The sequence below is a fragment of the Tursiops truncatus genome, chromosome 17 (genome assembly GCF_011762595.2).
Source record: "Tursiops truncatus isolate mTurTru1 chromosome 17, mTurTru1.mat.Y, whole genome shotgun sequence".
NCBI lineage: Eukaryota > Metazoa > Chordata > Mammalia > Artiodactyla > Delphinidae > Tursiops > Tursiops truncatus.
This window is the reverse complement of record NC_047050.1, coordinates 71,189,068-71,210,733: the sequence shown is the minus strand read 5'-3', so window position 1 is coordinate 71,210,733 and position 21,666 is coordinate 71,189,068. Positions and strand designations below refer to the sequence as shown.

At 48.1% G+C, this 21,666-nt stretch overlaps 1 protein-coding gene across 3 annotated transcripts in view; it reads left to right on the top strand.

Annotated features, from left to right (window-relative positions):
- ZFAT (zinc finger and AT-hook domain containing) overlaps positions 1-21,666 on the top strand; it is a 183,895-nt gene that overhangs the window by 88,255 nt on the left and 73,974 nt on the right. For all 3 annotated transcript variants that reach the window (XR_012327433.1, XM_033842739.2, XM_033842738.2), the window contains exons 9-11: positions 400-549; positions 2,249-2,422; positions 20,124-20,212. Coding sequence is in view for 2 of the 3 variants with exons in the window: in XM_033842739.2 (XP_033698630.1) it covers positions 400-549; positions 2,249-2,422; positions 20,124-20,212 (413 nt within the window). In the remaining variant the exon portion in view is untranslated. The remainder of the gene's footprint in view (positions 1-399; positions 550-2,248; positions 2,423-20,123; positions 20,213-21,666) is intronic.

Here is a 21,666-nt window from a genome sequence, read left to right as displayed (position 1 = left end):
GTTTGAAGCGAGTTGTTATGTCACCCAAGTTTCTTGTGTTCTGCAGGACACCCCCAGCCCTGCTTTTTTCCCCATGACGTTAATTTGTTGGGGAAACTGAGTCTCTTTTCCTGAGTGGTTTCACATTCTGCCTTTGTCCTACTGTGGCCTCGTGATACTGTTTCTCCATCCCACACATTTTGTGTTAACAGAAATTTAGCTCTGAGACTCGCTTAGATTCTGGTTTGACTTTTTAGGCAAAAGTCCTATCACGTGACGCCACGAGGCACATGGTTAACTCGCCTCCTCAGAGCTGCTGGGGTTGAGCGGAGGTGCAGGTTCTGTCAGGAGGCTCACTGACGTCTAACTTGAACCACGGTTCTTTGGCTGCTTCTAGTTCTCATCCTGCTTTTCTTCTAGAGGTTTCCATGAGCACCATTTCCGAGGTTCTCGGGAGGAGGGTGCAGCTGAAAGGGCTCATTGGAAAGAGAGCCATGAAATGCCCGTATTGTGATTTCTATTTCATGAAGAATGGCTCAGACCTTCAGCGTCATATTTGGGCTCATGAAGGTGAGTATTCCTCCATCAAAATGGAGCCCCTTTGTGATTTTGTGTTTCCTTTGGGAATTCTTTAGGAGGAAGCTATAGCTCCACATCCCCTGTGGTTAGAATTTCTTTAGTGTGCTGAGAAATGGGTCCGTCCGCCAGATTTAAAGCGTTACTCAGCTGCAGTTGCGGGGCGCAGCGGTGTGCATTCTTCACGGCTCCGGTTGGAGCTGTAGTTAAGCCAATCACCACAACTCCTGGGCGGAAAGCAAGCTTCAGGAGAGCAGCAACCGCGCTGGCCTGGTCACGGTGGTAACTCTGGTGGCCGCCCCCCGGGCGCTGGTGGTGGTAGGCGGGGGGTGGGGGGGCCAGTTGCTGGTGTCTCCGGTGAAGGAAGGCCAGGAGGACGGCAGAGTCCTCTGATTCCGGCTGGGGAAGACTGGGTGGAGATGAAGCTGGGCGAGGAGGAAGGTAGGCCTTGGGGTGCTTGCCTGTGAAGGGAGATGTGGGCCGCGCTCTAGGACGCTGGGCAGTTGGAGGTCAGGGTGCTGTTAGGGACGGCGGGGCTGTGCCTCTGCCCCTGGAAGAGGACGCTACTCTCCTGGTGATGAGGCTGGGAGGCCTGGGGCCAGGGAGCGCCCTTCCTGTGAGTTAGGAACCTGCGGTGCTGGTGGCAGGCAAGCAGGACGGCTCCACAGGGAGAAGGAATAAGTATTTTCTATGATCTGGGATCAAGCGAACGGTTCAGTAAAGAGCACAGTAGCTGATGGAGTAGGAACCTGGACACGGCAGGAGGAGCTGGGCCGAAGCCGAGGCTGGGAGCTGCTTTTTCGTTGACCAGCACGCACGCGCCTCCGCTCTGTGCTGCCGGGCACACCCCGCAGCCTCGTTACAGCCTGGGCCTCCTCGACTGCAAGGTCGCAGGTAGTACAGACGAGGGGTGGCCATGCTGGGCTCACTGAAGCATGCCTGTCGTACCCCGTGTTCAGGTGCAGGCACAGCTCCCCTCCCCCATCAGCGCGTCGCACCAGGTGGTAAGGGCTCTTTGCCGGTCCATTCCCTCTGGACAGGGAAGGCTGGGCCAGGGCTTCGCGCCTTGAAATCAGCCCTCGGTGTTTACTACAGAGTAGGTCCTCGGTACATGTCTGTGGAACGAAGGAGGAGTAGCCAAAGGGTAAGACGCCCCTGCAGTCGAGCCATTAGCCCAACAGCGGCGACTAGCGTGGTAAAGCTCTGCTTATTTTGTGAACTGAGATACGCTCTCATGTGTGATCCTGCGCGCCTGATCCTGGTGGCTTTTGCCAAGGCCCTTGGTTAATTTCTGTCACTTTAACTCAACTCAGGTGAGTAAACGTCTGCTGCTCCAAATGCTCGAGTCTGTGCCCTCAGAGATTCCAGACTGTGGGGAGAGGAGGTGTAAGCTACCCACTGTAAAGTGCTGTGAGCAGTGCAGCAGTAGTGACAGGCGGGATTTGGGTGCGCTGACGGGGAGGCAAGGAATTCTACTGCAGGCCCAGGAGGAAAGGGCATCCTAGTTGGAAGGCGTAGCACGGGTAGGAGTGTGGCCTGGGGAAGTGTGCGGCGTGTTTAGGGACCAGCATGCACTGCTTTATTCAAAATGGACAAGGAGACGTGTGTGTAGATATGTATACATATATGTTCCTTCTGATGCACACACGTATACATGAATACACGTGTATATCTGTTTTTTCTCCTCTGGTAGGTGTGAAGCCCTTCAAATGTTCTTTGTGCGAGTATGCAACTCGTAGCAAGAGTAACCTCAAGGCTCATATGAACCGTCATAGCACTGAGAAGACCCACCTATGTGACATGTGTGGCAAGAAATTCAAGTCAAAAGGGACATTGAAAAGTCACAAGCTCCTTCACACTGCTGACGGTGAGTGAGTGACCCCACAGGGAGCTTTTCCCCCTAAAAGTGTGGTTGGAATCCTACATCCCGAGTCCAGCGGAAACCGTGGCTGCACCTCGAGCAGGAAGGAGCCTCTGTCTTTGGAACTTCCGTTGCGAAGGAGAGCAGAGTGAGCTCGCCTGCTTCCGTGCTCAGTGCTGGAGCCGTGCTGACCCCACCAGTGCTTGCTAAACACTCGCTCTGTGTGTGTGTGTGTGTGTGTGTGTGTGTGTGTGTGCGTGCGCGCGCGCGCACGTGCACGCGTGCACGTGCACTTGTTGGGGGTGGATGTGGAGGGGATGCTCCTTCAGGGAATAAGGCATCCTCAGGAGGCCTTGATCTGGAAGTTTCAGTCCTGTTCAGCCCTCCATCCCCACCCGAGCCTGACGGTCCTGAGGGGTGGCCGTGACCACACCTGACTTGATGCTTCAAGGGCATGCTCTTTATCACCCAAGCTACCTCAGGGTTCCCGTATTCAGTCCAAAATGAGACTCAGTCTAAAATACAAACAGCATTTGGGCAGGTTTGACCTTGATAAAGTACACCTAAGTGGATTTCAGGTTTCATTCATTCACCAAGAACCACTGACCCAGTTCTTCCTGTGTGCTGCCCCCTGCCTGGGGTACAGGGTCAATAAGGAACAGTTCCTGCCTTCAAGAAGTTTCTAGGCTATAGCAGGAGGAAGAGAAGCTTGTGGGCCATGGGGAAGGCGGGCGCTGTGACGCGAGGGGCCGGGAGCTCTGGGGAGGAGGGTGTGCGTCTCAGTGACCGGGAAGGTCACCTTGAGAGGGGCCCGACAGAGAAAGAAAGGCTGAATCACAAAATTATTTTAGGAAGACAGGCAGCCAAACCGTAAAAGACCTAATATAACATTTAAAATGTTCCTTTAGACCCCAGTTCTGCGAGGGTCTTGTCAGTATCACATGTGATGAGATTAATAAACTATACCAATGAGTTGTTACTTTAGCACAATGATATACAAAAATTGGAGTCCACTGTGAAAACTGAAGGGATTTCAACAGAGAGTTTTGATTTCAGAGCGTAGAGGATGATCCAGCCACTAGGTTCTACCTTTACTTTAAGATTGTTCCAGGGGATCTCGTCCTGTGCGCCGTCAGGGAGCTCGTGGGGCTCGGCCGAATGCTCGGCCTGGGATTCATCAGAATTGAGGACCAGGGCTTGCCTCAGGCTGAACCAAAGCCAGAGCCCTGCTGTTCAGACTTAAGCAGTGTGCTGAAAATTTAAAAACCCATAATCAAAGTAATTAAAGATACAATGACAGCAAAGCAGTCGTATCCTGAGTAATGAAAGCATTAAGTCCTGTAATCATTTGTGAATTCTTACACCTCTTCCAGCAATAAGCCTCACTGGTATTTCTTGACATGGTCGCACAATATTCGCTGAAATCCCTAATGATACAGCGCCAGTTATGAGAAGCGGCCGTCCCCAGAGCCAGGGAGGTGTGGTGTGTCCACTGGGCTGTGAGGGCAGGTCTGGAGGGCTGGGAAGGGCACTGTGGCCTCGTGCCCGGCTCCGAGGTCTGGGCTCGGTGCCGAAAGGCTCTGAGAAGATGGGGCACGTGTCTGATCAGGGATCGTGGACAGGCCGTCCTGGGTCATGCAGGGATGGGGTTGGTGTAAGTAGTGGTATCACAGCAGGCATCCCAGGGACACTCAGCCTGTCCCGTCTGTCACTTCACTTGCTTCCCTGAGCTCTTCAGCAGGAAGGGGAGTTCAGATGGACAAATATGTGTGTGGAGTCAAAGTAGTAACACGACCTTCCCAAAAGACTTTATGAAATATTTTCTTAACAAAGCAGGAAGTTTGCACTGTTACTCTTCATTTTCTTTCCTGACATTCTTGGGAGGATGAGGTATTTTGTAAAGTCATGTCTTATTTTCAAACACTCGCCAGTCTGTGAAGAAGGGCATCAGTTCTTGGGTGTGACCACCAGGAGGACAGTGGGACAGGGGCATCCTCGTGGGCCAGCTTCTTCCCTACTTGGGCCTCGGTCTTGTTATGCTGCAAAATAAGGACGTGAGACCTTAACGTTTCTTGGGTCTCTTTAGCCTTGATGCTCTGTGATTCTAGGAGGCAAGTGTAATGGAGTGCTTCAGATGTGGAAATGTGTGGTGCAGTGTCATTTTCTCTGGTCTCACTTTGGGGTGACCACTTCTTCCCCAGGCCTGCTGGGACTCCTTTGTGTGTCTGTTTTGACACTTGCTGTGGTGTCATGCCTTCTCAAAGGCCAGCCTGGTGAGTGGAGTCCTGGGTTGTAGACCAGCTGTTCATCTCCATTGGTGATCTGTTCTGTAACTATAGGCTCTTCTTTTCCTTTTCAGTTTTAAAAACTGAAAAGGAAAAGTTTTAAACAACAAACTAAAGTTTTAAACAACTTTAGTTACATCTCTCACCCATTTTTTGGTAGTACTCACATTTTGCTGACTTCTGAAAGCTTTTTGTATCTCAGTGGTTTGTCATAGTGTGCAAATATTTCCCTCCAACTTACCATTTGCTTCTGTGTTTTTAGTGTATCTTTTTATATATAGATGCGAAATAACTTAGCATATTTAAATTGGTCAGTCTCTTCCTTTATGTTTTTTCCTATTTCCATTTATTTCTCTATGTTAAAAGAAACCTTCCCCATCTTAGGGGAAAATTCTTTTGTACTTTCTTCAAGTTTTATTTTGTGGGTTTATAACATGTATGAAATTTAATATTCTTGACATTTATTCTGGTGCAAGGTCTGTCATAGGACTCTTTGTTTCTCAACAGTTATCAGTTGACTCAACATATTTATTGAGAAATCAGTCCTTTCCATTTTGTTTTGAAATGCCAGAATTTCTCAAGATGTTGAGTGTATTCTGGGATTTTGGTTTGTTTTGATGATCTTTGCTCTAGTACATTGTTTTGCAAGATACTCTTTTAAAAATTATAATATTATGCATACACATATTATTCCTTTTTCTTCTTTTTTTTGTGGACATCTAGTTTTTCTCATTTAATTATTATTTCCTTGGGTAAACTGGACGGCTTCATGAGCTGTTTGACAACAGCTGAAACATGCTTTGAATTCCTCGGGGAAATGTGCTCATACTAGGGGCCCGGCTACCTTGATGAGGCTCCCAGCCTGTAACCATAGAGTTAGCTCTTTATTTAGAAGCAGGCATGGCTTTAAAGCCTGCCTGAAATTATTTGGTTTTCCGCGCAGTTGTGTCAGTAATAGTTCAGCAGGTTGCTCCTCAGAGGAGCTGCGTGAAGTAGGCAGAGCTGGGAGGCTTGAGTCTCGCCTGCCACTGCCTGGTGGGGTGGCCTCGGCTCAGTGACTCCTCTGAGCCTCAGTCTCCTCCTCAGTGAAGTGGGGATAATTACACCCCCCTCGCCTAGCGGCTGCAAGGTTGGAAGGGCAGGCGCCGCGCCCCCCTCGTCTGGGCTTCTTCCCATGCTTCTGGCCGCCCCTCAGTCTCCTTTCCTGGTGCCCCCTCAGCTCTGACCTCTACATCTTGCCAGGCCGCAGTGCTCCATGCGAGAACCCTTCCCTCTGCACCCTCACCCTAGGTGATCCTCTCTGCCTCATGGCTTTACACACCATTTACGTGAAGGCTTCCAAACTTCCATTTCCAGACCCGTCCTCGCCCCCAGCCTTCAGCTCTGCATCTGCCGCTGCCCACTCAGCATTTGTGCCTGTGTCTGGAAGGCCCCTCAGACTTAGCACGTGCGTCTCCTGTGGTCCAGGGGCCACCAAACTCTCTAAAGACACAGTACATTTTTTAGGTTTTGAGAGCCACCTAGGGCTCCCGCTGCATATTCTTCTTTGTTTTAGTTAGTTTGTTTTCACAAACCTTGAAACATGTCAAAGCCATTCTTAACCCCCAGCTGTTACGAAACAGGAAGCAGGCTGCATTCGGCCCGTGGGCCGCAGTTTGCCGACCCCTGCTCTACGCCATCTCAGTAAATGCAGCTCCTTTTCAGGCGCTCGGGTCAGAAACTTCGAGTCACTCACTCCTGACTGTCTTGCTCACACCCTGCAGATGGTCCTCTAGCAAATCCTGTGTGTTCTTGCCTCGACGTGATCCAGAATTCTGCCACTTCTGGGCGTCCTCACGGCTTGGCCGCCGTCCCCTCTTGCCTCTGTTCTTGCAGTAGCATCCCAGCTGCTTTTCCTGCTTCGGCCCTGTCCCCACAGTCAGTCCTGTTGCACGCGCCTCAGAGTAACTGCCAAAATCCTAACCGTGATCTCTCTGACCCCCTCACCCCGCCCCCATCTCTGGCCTCATCTGCGCTGCTCTCTCCAGACGGATCCGTCTCCTCTCTGCTCTGCAGGTCTGCCAGGTTCATGCCCACCTCAGGGTACTTGCCCTCCCCCTGCCTGGTGTGTTCTCCCCGCCAGATGCCTGAATGGATACTTCGTTCATGGCCTTCAGGTCCCACTCGAGAGTCCTTCTCTCAGGAAGGCCTTCCCTTGGCTACACTGTGTGTTTATTTACTTATTTTTTATTATTTTACATCTTTATTGGAGTATAATTGCTTTACAATGGTGTGTTAGTTTCTGCTTTATAACAAAGTGAATCAGTTATACATAAATATATGTTCCCGTATCTCTTCCATCTACACTGTGTCTTTAAAATCTCAGCGTTCCACCAGATCATCCCAAATCCCCTCGTGTTTATGTTTTTCTTTTGGCTTATCTTTCTCTGATAAGTGTACTGTATAGTTTTCTTGTTTGTCTTTTTTTTGTCTCTACCACTGGAACTCTCCCACTAACTTCATACTTTCTTCCATGTTTCTTACTGTTTCTTCTTAGAGCTATCTTTCTCTAATGTGCAATATATATATATTTTTTCATGATTTTCTGTGTCTTCCACTAGACTGTAAGCTCCTCAAGCAGGGAGTTTTGACTTACGCTATTGGTTTTGTTTTGTATCCCCAGCACCTAACAGTGCCTGACTTGCAGTAGGTGCTCCATGAAGTTTTGCTGATTGATGAGTGAAGGAACATGTAAAGTGCCTTACATAGAGTGGGTGGGACGTAGGAGCGCTCAGGAAGTGCCAGCTCTTTTCTGCGCCTCATCCCCCAGAGGGTTCTAGCAAATCAAATGCTTGTGAGTTAGAGATCTTAGAATACGGTAGAGGAACTCACTGTTAAATGAATCTTCCTGGGTATCTTTTAATGAAGTAGAAAGGAATTGAGTAATTACCCTCTCCTTTACCTGATTGCGAATCTCATTTTTCACTTGTATTGGCTTCTTTAAAGTGATCTATTCCTGTTTATTCATTCCTGTTTCCCAGAGGAGCTCATTACTGTGCCTTCGAAGAGATAGGCCAGAACGGGTGAAGGTTTCTGCTAGAAAGGTTTGCCAGTTGATAATGTACGAAGAGAGATACTGATCTATAAAGGGCCCGATTAAACCCTTTGCATGTATGCCAGCGGGTGCAAGAATTTAACGTAGAAATCATGCTGGTAGCACATCTCCCCGCTTTGGACTTGAGAGGGTCTAGACACGTGATGTGTGGTCTACAGTTTTATACATGATTCTGCCCACCCAGAGCAGATGAGGGAGGTTAAATGGTGCAGTGCCTTTAGGTTACCTAATCAAACAAGAATTCTCTAATCATGAAATAAAAAGCTCTTTGAAGTTCAGTGCTAATTCCTTTGGGTCCCCTCCTTCTCCCAATCCAACCTGCCCTCATACACTGGAGATAAGAAGTTTTCTGGTAGAATTTACAAAGGGGAATTATCCAAGCTTCAAGCACTCTTGTGTGTGTAATAACTGGACAAGTGGAGAGCTGAATGTGGAAATTAGGTCTGAGTGGAGGAAGTACCACTTTTTCCCTTGCTTCTTCGATTTATAGTAAGAGATCCCATGGCTACACATTGAAATATTCTAGGAGATGTAAGTATGGAGTTTCCTCTGAAAAACACAGTCACTCTAGCATAGAGTAGCTGCACTCATCCATAGTCTTTTTACTTCTATAAGCATACACTCTAGAACCCAGAAGTTAAAAGAAAATGGTACCTGAGCAGCCAGATGGTTGTTCTTACCAGGTTCATTTACTAGGCTTCAGTGAGACTGGTCTCGTCCCTCTTAGCCTTCCTCCAACTTACTCCTGGAGAAAAGATCGAGGGTCAGGGGTGGGAGAGGGGCAACAGCAGTGAACACAGTAGGTTTCCGTGGCTTATCTTCACGGGCTGGTGTCTGGCTGACGGGCAGGAGAGGGGAGGGCTGACTTTAGGACCCAGGAGTCCCAGTTTCTGCGTGCACCCTGTCTGGGGCCACCTGAAGCTCTTTTTCTGAGGTTTTTATAAACCATAAGAATGTATTAACGCATATATGTGGAATCTAGAAAAATGGTACAGATGAACCTATTTGCAGGGCAGGAATAAAGAGGCAGATGTAGAAAACAGACATGTGGACACAGTGGGGGAAGAGGAGGGTGGGACGAATTGGGAGATTAGGACTGACATAAATACACCACCATGTGTATAACAGATAGCTAGTGGGAACCTGCTGTATAGCACAGGGAGCTCAGCTCGGTGCTCTGTGATGATCTAGGTGGGTGGGATGGGGGAGGGGTGGGAGGGAGGTCCAAGAGGGAGGGGATATATATATACACATAGAGCTGATTCACTTCGTTGCACAGCAGAAACTAACACAACATTGTAAAGCAAAAATACTCCAATTAAAAAAAAGAATAACTGAGCTCATACTAGAAAATGAAGTGTACAGCTTACTGAACAGTTAGCTTAGACTAATACACAGATTAACTGTGGAATAAGGCTTGGTTACCTACAACCTCACCTGGGTAGAGGGGTCTCGGCTGCACATACCTGGCACAGAGACTCTAATTTAATCCTTTCTGGTGCCTTGCTCTTTCCTGGTCTTTTATCGAGCTCTGCCTTCTGTTTCTTTCTCTGTCTAATGCTGATCCATTCCTCCTTGTATCAAAACTGATGTACTAATTACAGAGAATCATCCGTCCCTAAGCTGCTTCAAGTTCAGCCGTTAAAGTACAGAGACTTCTTAAACTGCCTGTTTACCGCTGCAGCTACTTCTGTTCTGAGTTGCCGTCGCACAAATGACTGCAGATGCCAGAACTGCAAAGATGTATGTGTGCTTTGCAGAACACCTGCTGCCAGATGCCTGTTATGCTTCCTGCAGGGTGCTCTGCTCACTTTAGGCGGCAGACCCGTGTGTACCAGGCTATGTAGAGAGGCAGTACGGCAGAGTGAGTAAAACCTTGTGCTCACGGGGGCAGTCCCAGGTCGGAACCACTTCCTGTCCGAATGACCTTGAACAGGTGCTCTATCATCCCTATTTGTAACATGGGGGTGATGAAGTTTCCTGTGTATGGGGATGTATTAGTTTCCTGTGGCTGCTGTAACAAGCTACCACAAGTTTAGTGGCTTAAAACAACACAGATTTATTATGTGACAGCTCTGGAGCTCAGAAGTCTAAAATCAAGCTGTCAGCAGGGCTGCATTTCTCCTGGAGGCCCCAGGGGAGAATCTGTTTCTGTAACCTCTCTGGCTTCCAGAGGCTGCCTGTATCCTTTGGCTTACGAGCACGCCCTTCATCTCAAAGCCAGCACCATAGTTCTCACCCCCCCTCTCCCTCTGTTGTTTTCATCACATCTCCTCTCGGAGTCTGAACCCCCTGCCTCTCTCTTATAAGGACCCTTGCGATTTCATTGGGCCCACCTGGATAATCCAGGCTCATCTCCTATCTCAAGATCTTTAACTTGAGCACATCTGCAAAATCCCTTTTACATATGACGTAATGTTTATAGGTCCTGGGGTTTAGGACCTGGGTATTTTGGGGGGAGGGCATTATCAGCTTACCGCAGTGGGGTTCTGGGGAGGTTTATTGGGTTCACACTGAGTGTGGGTTAATTCTAAGAGGTGTACGTATACCTGCTCCGTTAGGGATTGGTATTCTCATGTTCCCAGCCACTCTCGACACAGTGTACAAATGAATACTTGTGGTGATTAATCTACATCGTCTGTGTCATTTAGGAAAGATCAAATTACTCTTCTCTCAAATATTCCTTCTTTAGGAAGGCACAGTGCAAGAGTTAATATTTAAAGAGTATCAGTGTTGCAAAGGGTAAAGGCAGTTTTCTGAAAAATTTGCTTATGCAAAATACCACCTTTTTCAGTAAGACTGGATAAACAGTCATAAGAAGGCATTTTCACTTTTATGCCTCCAGATATTACGAGTAATAGTTCATATTTATGCAGATTTCTTTCTTTAAATATTTTAGCGTTCCTTCAAGTTTGAGGTACACATGAAGTTTGATTTAGCAGGAGTTATTTAATTTAGCAGATATTCCAAACATGTTGCCTTAAAACAGAAGTTTTCCATCACTGTCTTTCTTTGGTTTCTGATGGAATCCAAATGCCAGAAGACAAGGGGACAGTTTTATTTTCTTCTGACGGTTTAAGATTTTTCTGCCATTCCATTGGGCCCTGGTTTTATATAGAGCTCTATTTAAAGAAACTAAGCAGCTGGAACCATCCTCGGGGACACTCATCGAGCAGATGAGGGTGCAGCAGGAAACAAAGGAAGCCAGCAGGTGGTGTATGTTACCCTTTTTTTAAAGTTTTTTTCCAGTTTTATTGAAATACAGCTCATATATAATGTATCAGCTTAAGGTGTACAACATAATGATTTGATATATGTATATATTGTGAAGTGACTCTACCACAATAAGTTTAGTTAACATCCATCACCTAGTTAAAATTTCTTTCTTGTGATGATTAAGTATTTTTTAATTTTATTGAATATATTTGACATACAACATTAGGTAAATGTAAGGTGTATAACATGTTGCTTTGATGCATTTATATATTGTATCAATAACATGATTGCCATTGCAGTGATATCTATCTCATTACATAGCTGTAGTATAGTATTGTTGGCTATATTCATTATACTGTGTGTTAGATCACTATGGTGGTACTTCCCTGGTGGTCCAGCAGTTAAGACTCTGTGCTTCCACTGCAGGGGGCATGGGTTCAATCCCTGGCCAGGGAACTAAGATCCCACATGCTGTGTAGTGCAGCCAAAAAGTAAAAAAAGCATCACTATGGCATATGTACTACTTGTTGCAAGTTTGTACCCTTAAATAACATCAGTTTTTATCCCTCCCTCCTTCCCTCCCTCATCCCCATTAACCAGTATTTTACTCTTTGCTTTTGATTTTTTAGATTCCACGTATAAGTGATATCATACAGTACTTGTTTTTCTCTGTCTGACTTATCTCACTTAGCATCATGTGCTCAAGGTCCATCCATATTGTTGGAAATGGAGGATATTGTCCTTTCTCACGGCCAAATAATATTCCAGTGTGTGTGTGTGTGTGTGTGTGTGCGCGCGCGCGCGCGTGCGTGCACACCACATGTTTTTTATCCATTCATCTGTTGATGGGCATTTAAGTTGTTTCCGTATCTTGCCTATTGTGAATAATGCTTCAGTAAATGTGGGAATGCATATATCTCATTGAAATCCCATTTTCATTTCCTTTGGGTATATACTAGTAGGGGAATTGCTGGATCATACGGTAGGTCAGTTTCTAATTTTCTGAGAAACCCCGTATTATTTTCCATTGTGGTTGGACCAGCTTAGATTCCCGACAACAGTGTATGTGTTCCCTTTTCACCACATCCTCGCCAAGGTGCTGTGCATTTTCTAAGTGCTGGTCACGAGGCTGGGGGCTTTGTATATCCTGGAGTGAGCACCCCACGCGGCTGCCAGCAGGCGAGGACGTCTAGTTTTAGGAGCGGAGCGCATCTCCTCTACTCAGGAGGATCTCCTGCTTGAGCACAGGGGCCTCAGCCAGGCAGGGGCTCCACTGCCCCCTCCGCAGCCCCGTGCTCTTGCACAGTCACCTTTCCTTCCAGAGCAGAAGGAAATTTAGTAGGAAGGGCAGTCCTAACCCTCCCAGGGTTGGGGGCACCTCTCGATGTCTAACCCAAGGCAGTATAACAGGGACTTCTGTTCCTTTTCTCCCCCATCCCACCTCCAAATCCTGTCCCTTCTACCTGGCAGGACAAGCTGAGTAGATTTCTGCCTAAGACCTGAGTCAAGGGCTGAGCTCAGGATTGCCTGCCTCCAGACCCTGGGCTTTTTCTGGTGGTACCTGATTTAGCCAGCATCCCACTGCCAGGCGCAGCCAGTGTCCACAGGTCAGAGATCAGCTTTGTTCCGTCAGCCAGTTGGCCATGAAGCACTGGCTGAAGAGCTCAAGTTAGAGAAACAGAATCCTCCCGGAGGAAACTTGAAAACGGAGATTCTGCAAAGATGGTACCTCACCTATTGAGGGATGAACAGAAGTAGTGGAGGTGACATTTATACCCCCCCCCCCGCCCCGATCTCCCATCTTTGAACGGGAGTTGCACCATCACACATTTTGAGGAAAATAGGAGCTGCTGGTGAAACATCGTGTTTCCAGAACGGGCAACAATATCCACAGTGGAAATCTCCAGCAAACCCAGCACTCGGAAAGATGCCTGACGGGAAAGCACAGGTGCAGAGATTGCCGATTGTGTCTTTTTTCTTACCACCTGCAGCAGCAGCCAGGGTCATTCACACACTGCCATGCAGTCCTCAGACTTTATCCTTGAACTACCCGTCACATCTTTTCTTTCCTTAACTAATTTGGTGCCAGTTCCTGAGCCCCTTCTGGGGAAGGTAGCCTGACTGTTTCGTTCTTGTACTGTTGTTGTTTTCACGTTTTTAAAGTTAAAGTATCACACACATACAAAAAATGCATAATTGGTAAGTGTTCCACTCAGTGGATTATCACAAAGGAAGCACAGCGTGTAACCACATCCTAGGATGAGACACAAACATTGCCAGCCCCTCAGGAGCCCTCCTCACCCATCCCCCCAGCTGTTCCCCTTCACTACTCCTCAAGGTAGCTACTACCCAGACTTCTAACACTGGAAGGTGATCTGTCCTGTCTTTGAACTTCGTATAAACTGATTCATATAAACGTGCTCTTCTGTGTCTGGCTTCTTCCTTTGCACGTTAAATTTGTAAGGTTCATCTGGGTTGTTGTGATTTTGACGTTTAACCTCTGGGCCTCTGGATCAAATAAAAATTTCATAAGTAACTGAGATTCTAAATTCTGTAGTTTGTAACGGGGAAGACTTTGTACCTTCAATTAGCTTTTCTCATTGTGCCGGTGTTTTTGCAGTAAGCTTGGAGTGCTTCCCTCAAAAGAGTGTTTCTCCAGAGGGTGGCGTGGCTCTGCTTTCTTTTGTTCTCCTTACTGACGAGGATTGGCTCAGAATGACTTCTGACTGTTTAGAAAGGTTCAATCCTAACTCAGAAGACAAGAAATGACCACCCTGAGATGATTCACAAAATTAGGCCACTCTCTTCTCTGTGCAAAGAGGAGGGGCAGAGATGCCTCAGTCAGTGTACAGCTAGTCAAGGCTGGCCGGTGTTTTAAAGACAGTGCACTCTTTTGAGCTTCAAGTTTGGGAACCACTGATATCACTTTATTGTTCCACACTGAAAGACCCGTCTTCTGGACTGTGGGCAATAGCAAATGGGATCCAACATCCCAGCCTTTCAAAGATGGGTGCTAATTTACCAGAAATGCTTTTCTGTTACACAGAAAACATTAAAACCACAGTCACAAAAATCTAACCCCTTCCTACAAGTATGCCCACAATTCTATCACACAACAAATGAATTATTCTTTAAAACATTTTTTTCAACCTTTATTCCTGTTCAGATGGAATGATTACATAGTTGTGATTAAAGGATAAATATCATTCTTTTAGCTTTAAAATTACTATTAGTTTTTGTTGCTGTAGAGTCCATGAATAATACATTTAAGAGGTGCATAATGTTCCATTAAGGTGGTGATCCATGAGTTACGTAACCATTCTCTTATTTTGGGGCAATGTATTGTTTTCTTTTTTCCTCCCGTTATTACAGCTTATGTTGCAGGGAATGCTTTCTTGCATTAATTAATTAATGCAAGAATTAATTCCTTAGGACATATTTCCAGGAGCAGGGTGGCTCTTTCGTTTTGGTGGTTTGAATCACGCATTGCACGGCCAGCTTACTTTTCAAAAAAATTGTACCAGAAACATGACAGTGTTCTCACTGAACTCTTTCATTTTTGCATGATATTAAACAAGTTCAGTTTCTTAGTTTAATGGATATCAGACCTTACCATTTTATTATACTTTTTAGGGATTTGATAATCATGAAATCGATCAGGTGAATTAGAGGATTAGCTGGATTACAAGAGTAACGTGCATGAGGAATTTGTAACATTGACGGTTTCATAGCGCTGTGTGCAAGTGTTTGCTGTCATTGGACTTCTTTTGATTAATTAAGTCGGATTTAATCCTCTCTTGAGTGCATTGTTTGTTCGTGTCCTTTTTTATGTCTTTGCCTTGAGGGGTCTTGGCGTTTTATATTCATGCACCCACTGATTCATTCAACAGCTGTATTTGCTGGGACTCTTGCTTGCCATTGTGAGAAACTCATTTGAGGTCACTGAAACAGAAAAGGGACGTTTATTATATCCTACAGAGACAGCGATCCTTGCGTTTTCCGTTGCTTCTTCACAGGACTGTCCTCACCTCCTCTAACTGTGGCTGGACCCCGTCGACCTCTCACCTTCACTTGACCACAGAGGCCTTCCCTGCTGCCTCAGCCCCGTGGCCACACCCTGTCCCGGCCTCCTCACCCTCCACGGCCCCGTCCGTTTCCCCCATAGCCCATTGTGATTTGTAGTGATTTATTTGCTTCTTGTCCTTATAGGCTGTGAGCTCCATGAGGGCAAGGGCTCCGCTGTCTGCCCGCTGCTGTGCTCAGGGGTCCGGCCTGGTCCCCGCACACAGTGGCCCCTCAGGGAGTGCTTGCTGAGTGGATGTCTTCGTCACTCACCTTTGCTCATCTCTGCCTCCTTGTTCTGACGTTCTGTCTCTGTCTCCCTTTGCAGACTGGTTTGTGTTCTTATTTCATCCACAGATTGAAAATATAATGACCAATAGCTTCTGAGTTACATGCTTCAGATCCCGACAGTTCAGATTCCTGGCTCAGCTTGGGTCACTGGTCCACAGCGGTCCCATCACCTGTGGCTGGGAGGGCAGGGATGGTGGGCAGGGCCGTATACAAGGCTCTGGTGGTGCCCTGTGTGATGGTGGTGGCTGTGGGGAGGGAGAGGGCACATGGCTGAGCAGACATCCTGCTGGGACGGCCCCGTGACTTGCTGCTAGCCTCATAGCTGGCATGCTCTCGCTGCCGGGCACAAGGATGTGGAATGAGAAGTCTACTGTCCCTGTCCCCAAAGTACCTGCAGCCCACCGAGGGTGCCAGGTGAACCAACCAGCGATGAATTGGTGAGCCACTTGGAATTAGGCACTTCGGATACAGCAGCGGGTAGTACGAACAACAACCAAAGCAGAAACGAAACACCCCACTGTCATGAAGCTGAACGAGAAACAAGATAAATCAATAAAATAGGGGGTATATCACAGTTGAGATATGAAGAAATATCTTAAATATTGAGAAAATTGAGATATGAAAATACGAATGTGAAACGGTTCAGTTTCAATATGAAAATGTTACAAGATGAGGGATGTAACAAATGAATCAGTAAAGGAAGATGGGGATGGTCATGGAAGAGAAACCAGCCAGCAGAGCATGGAAGGAAGGGCACCCCAGGCCCCAGAGCAGCAAGTGCAAAGGCCCGGAGGTGGCGTGAGTGTGCTATGTCCCTGGGGTGGAGAGAGGGGGGCGAGGGTCACGGCTGAGCACAGGAGGTAACGGGGAGGGTCCCATCAGCCATTGCCAGGTGGTCACGGCTTGCTATGGGTGGAGACAAGGCCAGAGCAGTTGCTGGGGGCAGGGTGCGGAAAGCCTTCTGTGAACTCTTTGATATTATGTTACTTACATGTTATCATTTTCCTTTCTCTGTTTGTATTCTTTCTATTTTAAGGAATATTATCTCAGGCTGGCTTAACTGGACCTATCCTTGGATTGTCCCCGAGCGTGTCAGGGAGGTCAAAACACTGGGATTTGAGGGGTGCTGCCCCAGTGGCCGTGGCAGAGCAGGGTCCGCTGCTGGGTCACCTGCACACACCCTCAGCCTCTTCTCTCAGGGGACCACTTTTCGGGTGCTTGCCGCCCAGAGTCTGAGCCCATCCTGGCAGCAGGCAGAGGTTGCCTCCCCATTTTTCTAGTGGGGACACACTGAGCAGCAGGGAGGAATGAACCCCGGGCCTCACAGGTGAGCTGGCCGGGGCTGCAGGAGAGCGCCCCTCTGCTGCCACACTGGTGCTTCCCGGGGCCGCCACCCTGCGGGACCAGGCTTTATGCGTGTGGTTCATATGTGCCCCTTTTGCTGTTGGAAATTCTTTGTTCCCTTTGGGGAAATCATGCCATGTCCTTCTTAGCCAAGAGGATTCTTACGGAGCCAAGTCAGAGCTTTGGGGTCCAAATCCAGGCTCTGCCACCGACTGCTTCACAACCTGGCAAGTTGCTCAGCTTCGTGTTCCTAGTCCCTCATCCATAAGAGGGGTGCCCTGCCTTGCCTCCCCAGGTTCTGGGCAGCGCGAGGAGATCAGACACGCCATGTCCTGGCACAGCTGCTGACGGCCAGCAGCTCGCTACGTAGAGCTAGCCGGGCACATTGTGTGCAAAATGAATTAAGTTTTTTAAAACGTCCACCTCATTTTTTCTTTGTCATCATTCCCTTCTTTTCCTGGGCTGCTCTATGACTCACATCCAATACAGCCATTTGCTGTGCACCTACCAGCCCTTTGAGGTCACTCTAACCTCGGGTAAATACTGCGTTTTCTAGACAATTCTCCCTGTGATTCTCAGGAGTATCTTGATAGAAAACAGTCTGATAGTCTCAAATCATTACATTTTTATGAGTAGTCATGCATCTCTATTGCATTATTTTAATTAGGCAGCAAAAGATTATGTCAAGCGCTCTCCCAGCCTGTTCGGTGGGGGGGCGTCATTGGTCGCTGAAAACATTTGTAATATTTATTGCCTGCGCTCTGACGCCTCATAAGGGATGGCTTTTAAGAGCTGCCTTCTTTCCTTGTCTCTGGCGAGCCCCGGGAGTATATTCATAAAAGGTTGACTGTGGACCTCAAACGAGGTGATGCCATTTATTCATTTCAGGCACTAATCATTTTTAGCTTAATCTCCTACTCTTTGATCCAAGTGTATTGGTAGTGAGTGAAAATATTTATCAACGTGGATATCAGCTTTCCTCCCCGCATGGTGCCAGTGGGGAACCTAGACAGCATTCTGCTCAGGCTGCCTGGCACAGTCATGATGTATTTAGGCGAGTCACACACCAGTGGAGAAGTATGGGTGTCCGAGTTTATACCCGAGATGTGTAGCCATGCATAGCCCTTCTGTTTGAAAAAGATGGTACTGTGTTCAAGGGAAGGTGTTAACTGCGCTCTAATTATGACTTTTCTGCCTTACACATGAAAAAGTGTTCCTCATACTTTGGACTTGCAGAATTAGTGGAATCTAGAGTTTGGGGGTCCTTCGCCTGGAATGATAGGTACAATTGCAGTATTAACATGTTTATATTATTGTTTCCCTTTTGCTGCTGCTATTGAGAGCATTGGTCAAGTAAGATGTACAAAGTTTCCTTTTTGCTTCTTGCCCAGCTCAGTTTAGTAGAATGCACAGAATATGTTCAGTGTGTGCCAGGCGCTCAGGCACTAGGAGTGCCAAGATGACTTCAGACATGGTTCCTGCCGATGGGAGGCCAATGGCAGGTCATGACCATGCTGCAGGGCCGGGGCGTGGACAGAGTGTGTGAGAGTGTGTGTGGGAGCTTCAGGGGGCTGGCTCTTAGCCCGCTTGTACCAGAGATGTTGTTCAACTGGAGTTTTGAGTTAAAGTGAAGAATGACCACATGCCAAGAGACAGTGCATCTCAGGCATGGAAGATGTTAGCAGAGGCTCAGGGTTCTTGGACTGCAAAGGCAAAACAGGAAGTCAGAGAGAGGGATCGGGGGGAGAGTTACTTTGATTTTGGGTGCCTTCCATGCCATGCTTTGGAACTTCACCTTTGATCTGTATTTGGAGTCATTGGTGGGCTGTGCAGCAAGGGCTGTGGACGAGTTTGTGTGTTAGATCAAGGATGGAGGATGGGGCATCAGGATGGATGGATGATGGATGGAGGGGGGGGCAGTGGGTGGGTGATAGATGGATGGGAGGGTTGCCTGAAAGAAAGGAAACCAATTCATTTGAGCAATGGCTTTTGCCGTTGTCCAGGAAAGAAATGAGGAGGGCCTTAACCAGTGTGGAGGTTTTAGAAACAGAGAGAAATAGAAAAATACTGGGAGTTGAAGTCAGGTGCTAAAAAAATAAGGTGAGTGAAGTTGGGGTCATGGAGATGTTGAGGAAGGCTACTGGATCTCTGACTTAGGTGATCAGGTGGGTGATAAACTAGGAATGCTGGAGGTGGAACCCATGTGATGGGTGAGGCAAAGAGTCCAAATTAGGACATTTGGGACAGCTAAGCAGTAGTCCAGCAGACAGTTGAAAACTCAAATCTCAAGTTTAGGGAAGGGTAGAAGGTGTAAAAGTATGCGTAGAAGGTGTAGATTTTGACCTCAAAGGTTTACATGCAAGGATGCCTGTAGAAGAAGAGCGGGTGTGTGGGCTGGAGCAGTCTGGGACCTCTGTGTGAAAAAGCTGTAGATGGGAGAGAGTGTTTCCGGGATACACAGAACGAATAGAGAGGCACGGAGAGGCAGTAGTGGCGTGGCGTCAGAGGAGCAGAGGGTTTCCCAAGTGCGGTGTTAGCAGAGCCACGTGCGGTAGAGTCCTGTCAAATAAGGACTGAAGTCTGCCATTGGCTTGGCGTCATGGAGGTCCCTGGTTACCTTGGCGAGACAGGTTATGGGGCAAGCTGGTGTCACCTGCCAGTTTTGGGGTGGGCTCAGGAGTGGCTAGAAAAGGAGCATGGAGGCTGCAGAGGTGGACAGCTTTTTCACCCAGCTCATCTGGGAAGGAAAGGTGTGAGAGGTTCCCAGAGGGAGCCAGTGTTTCTGTGGCACCACGTGCAGTGACTGTGGTCATTGCTGCCTCCGGAGGCTTAGAGCCATTAGAAGCTGTGTGGTGAGCATCGCTGCTGTGAGAAGTGGGCCATATTTTTATTTGGTTGCACGTTTGTATTATTGCAAGTTGAGGTTTTATTTTTGCTCCTCAGGGGTAAAAATTGTAGCGTGCCCCATATATCCATTGATTTAACATGTGGGCTTGTTTATCACATTACTGAATGTTTATAAATTACTGAAACATTAATCCTCTCAAAAGACCCACGTTTCACACTTCTCTGTCGTTTTCTCTCTAGCATCTCCTGAAATCTGCCTTTTAACACTCTACGAGTTCCAAAACACAGATCTCTTCTCTTGCTGAAGGGCATTCTGCAGGTGCTGTTGGCTCTCGGGATGGCGTCCACACTCCTAGGGAGACACTGAGGCCCCTGGCGTCCGGCCCCCCAGCCTCCCCTGGGCTAGACGGAGCATGCTGCCTTGCGGCTGTGCACTTCCTTGCCAGTTCCCCCTGACGTTCTGGACACCCCCGACGGCACGGGGCCTCTTCGTGCCTTCATGCACGCTCCACTCACACGCAGGGGCTGCGAGCCTGACGGTGCTCACCTTCTTCTCCCTTCTTTTCAGGGAAGCAGTTCAAGTGCGCGGTGTGTGACTACACAGCAGCCCAGAAGCCACAGCTGCTGCGGCACATGGAGCAGCACGCCTCCTTCAAGGTAAGTGGGCTCGGCGCTGGAGCGGGTATTCAAGTTGGAAGCGCACCGCTCTTCAAAATAAAGACGGAGGGAACCTCCTTTCATTGTTTTGGAGCGTCCCCTTCCCTTCCGGGCCTGCTCAGCCAGTGCACGTGGAGTCTGGGGCGTGGCTCGGCTGACTGCATGCCCTCTCCTTCTGCAAGTGTAGCGCTTCTCTGTACTTTGGGGACCAAGTCCAGGAACAGAGTGTAAGAGAACACAGACTAGAGAAAGGCACCCTCTCCCTGTAAAAAAATGGAGTGATTTAGAGCAAAGAGTACGTGCTTTAAGGACAAGTGTGTGCTGTCAGATCCTGGATTGTCTCAGGTGAACCCCTGATACAGCAGGTGTGATGATGCCCGGTTGGCAGGCGCTTGTAAGAGCTGGAAATGGCGCTCATGTGCCCGCCACGGTGCTAGCGTGTAACAGGGGCTCGGGAGACCGTGGCTTTCCTTATTCTTTTAATACGTCCAGTTGATGTCTCTTTCATGTAGATGGTAATATGCCCTTGGCCACTGCTTATGGTGCAGTTACTGACGGCAAGAACTCTGGTCCAGTGAATTTGTTTAATAATAAATTCTGCTCAGCCCTCAGCAGCTTGACCCTTAAAATCGATGCTCTTGCTGCTGGCCCGTGCATGTGAAGGTGGGAACACGATGCTCTGAGATGTTTGTTGGAATCGTGTCCACTGCTAAGTCCCAGAGGGCGGGAGGCAGAACGTGGAAGGACCCTGGGCCACCACACTCAGAGGTGTGTTTATATTTATTGAGCATCTGCTGTGTCCCTGCACTGTGCCAGGAGCTTCACCCCCTCAACTCTGATCTCCACACAGTAGATATCATTGCCCGGATTGGACAGCTGAACAACCTGCATCTCACATAAGTTAAGTGACCCCCACGAATCTTTCCTCGATGCCCATATCCACGGGCTTCAGTCGCCGTTATAATAGTGGCCAGCCTATGCCGTCTGTCACCCCTTCTGAGGTACGAGGACCCTCCCTGATGACAAGCTCATCTGATGCTCAGAACAGCCTTGGGATGAAGTGACTTGAAGCCTCATGATCTCTCCTCTTGTAGTTGAGAAACCAGGTGGCTCGGGGGGGATGAGGGCTCATGTGCTTTGACTATCCAGGAGGTGAGGGAATGAGAGCTGGGGCTTTGCCTCCGAGCCCTAGGTCTGAGCGTCTCTTACCAGATCTTCTCAGTCCCTCACTGACGGCAGAAAGGGGGCAGTTGGGGAACCTGAGGCTGCTGTGCCTGTCGCTTCTGTAGCTGCTTTCAGGTCTGCACTGAACACGAGTTTCTCAGGTGAGACCCACGCGTCACCCAGCAGGAGTGCTAAGTGTCTCAACTGGGATGTTCCATGTTTGCATACTTTGCACATAATTAAAATTAAGAGCTTAATGTCGCATCCCACCTCTCATAGATGTGTTTCTC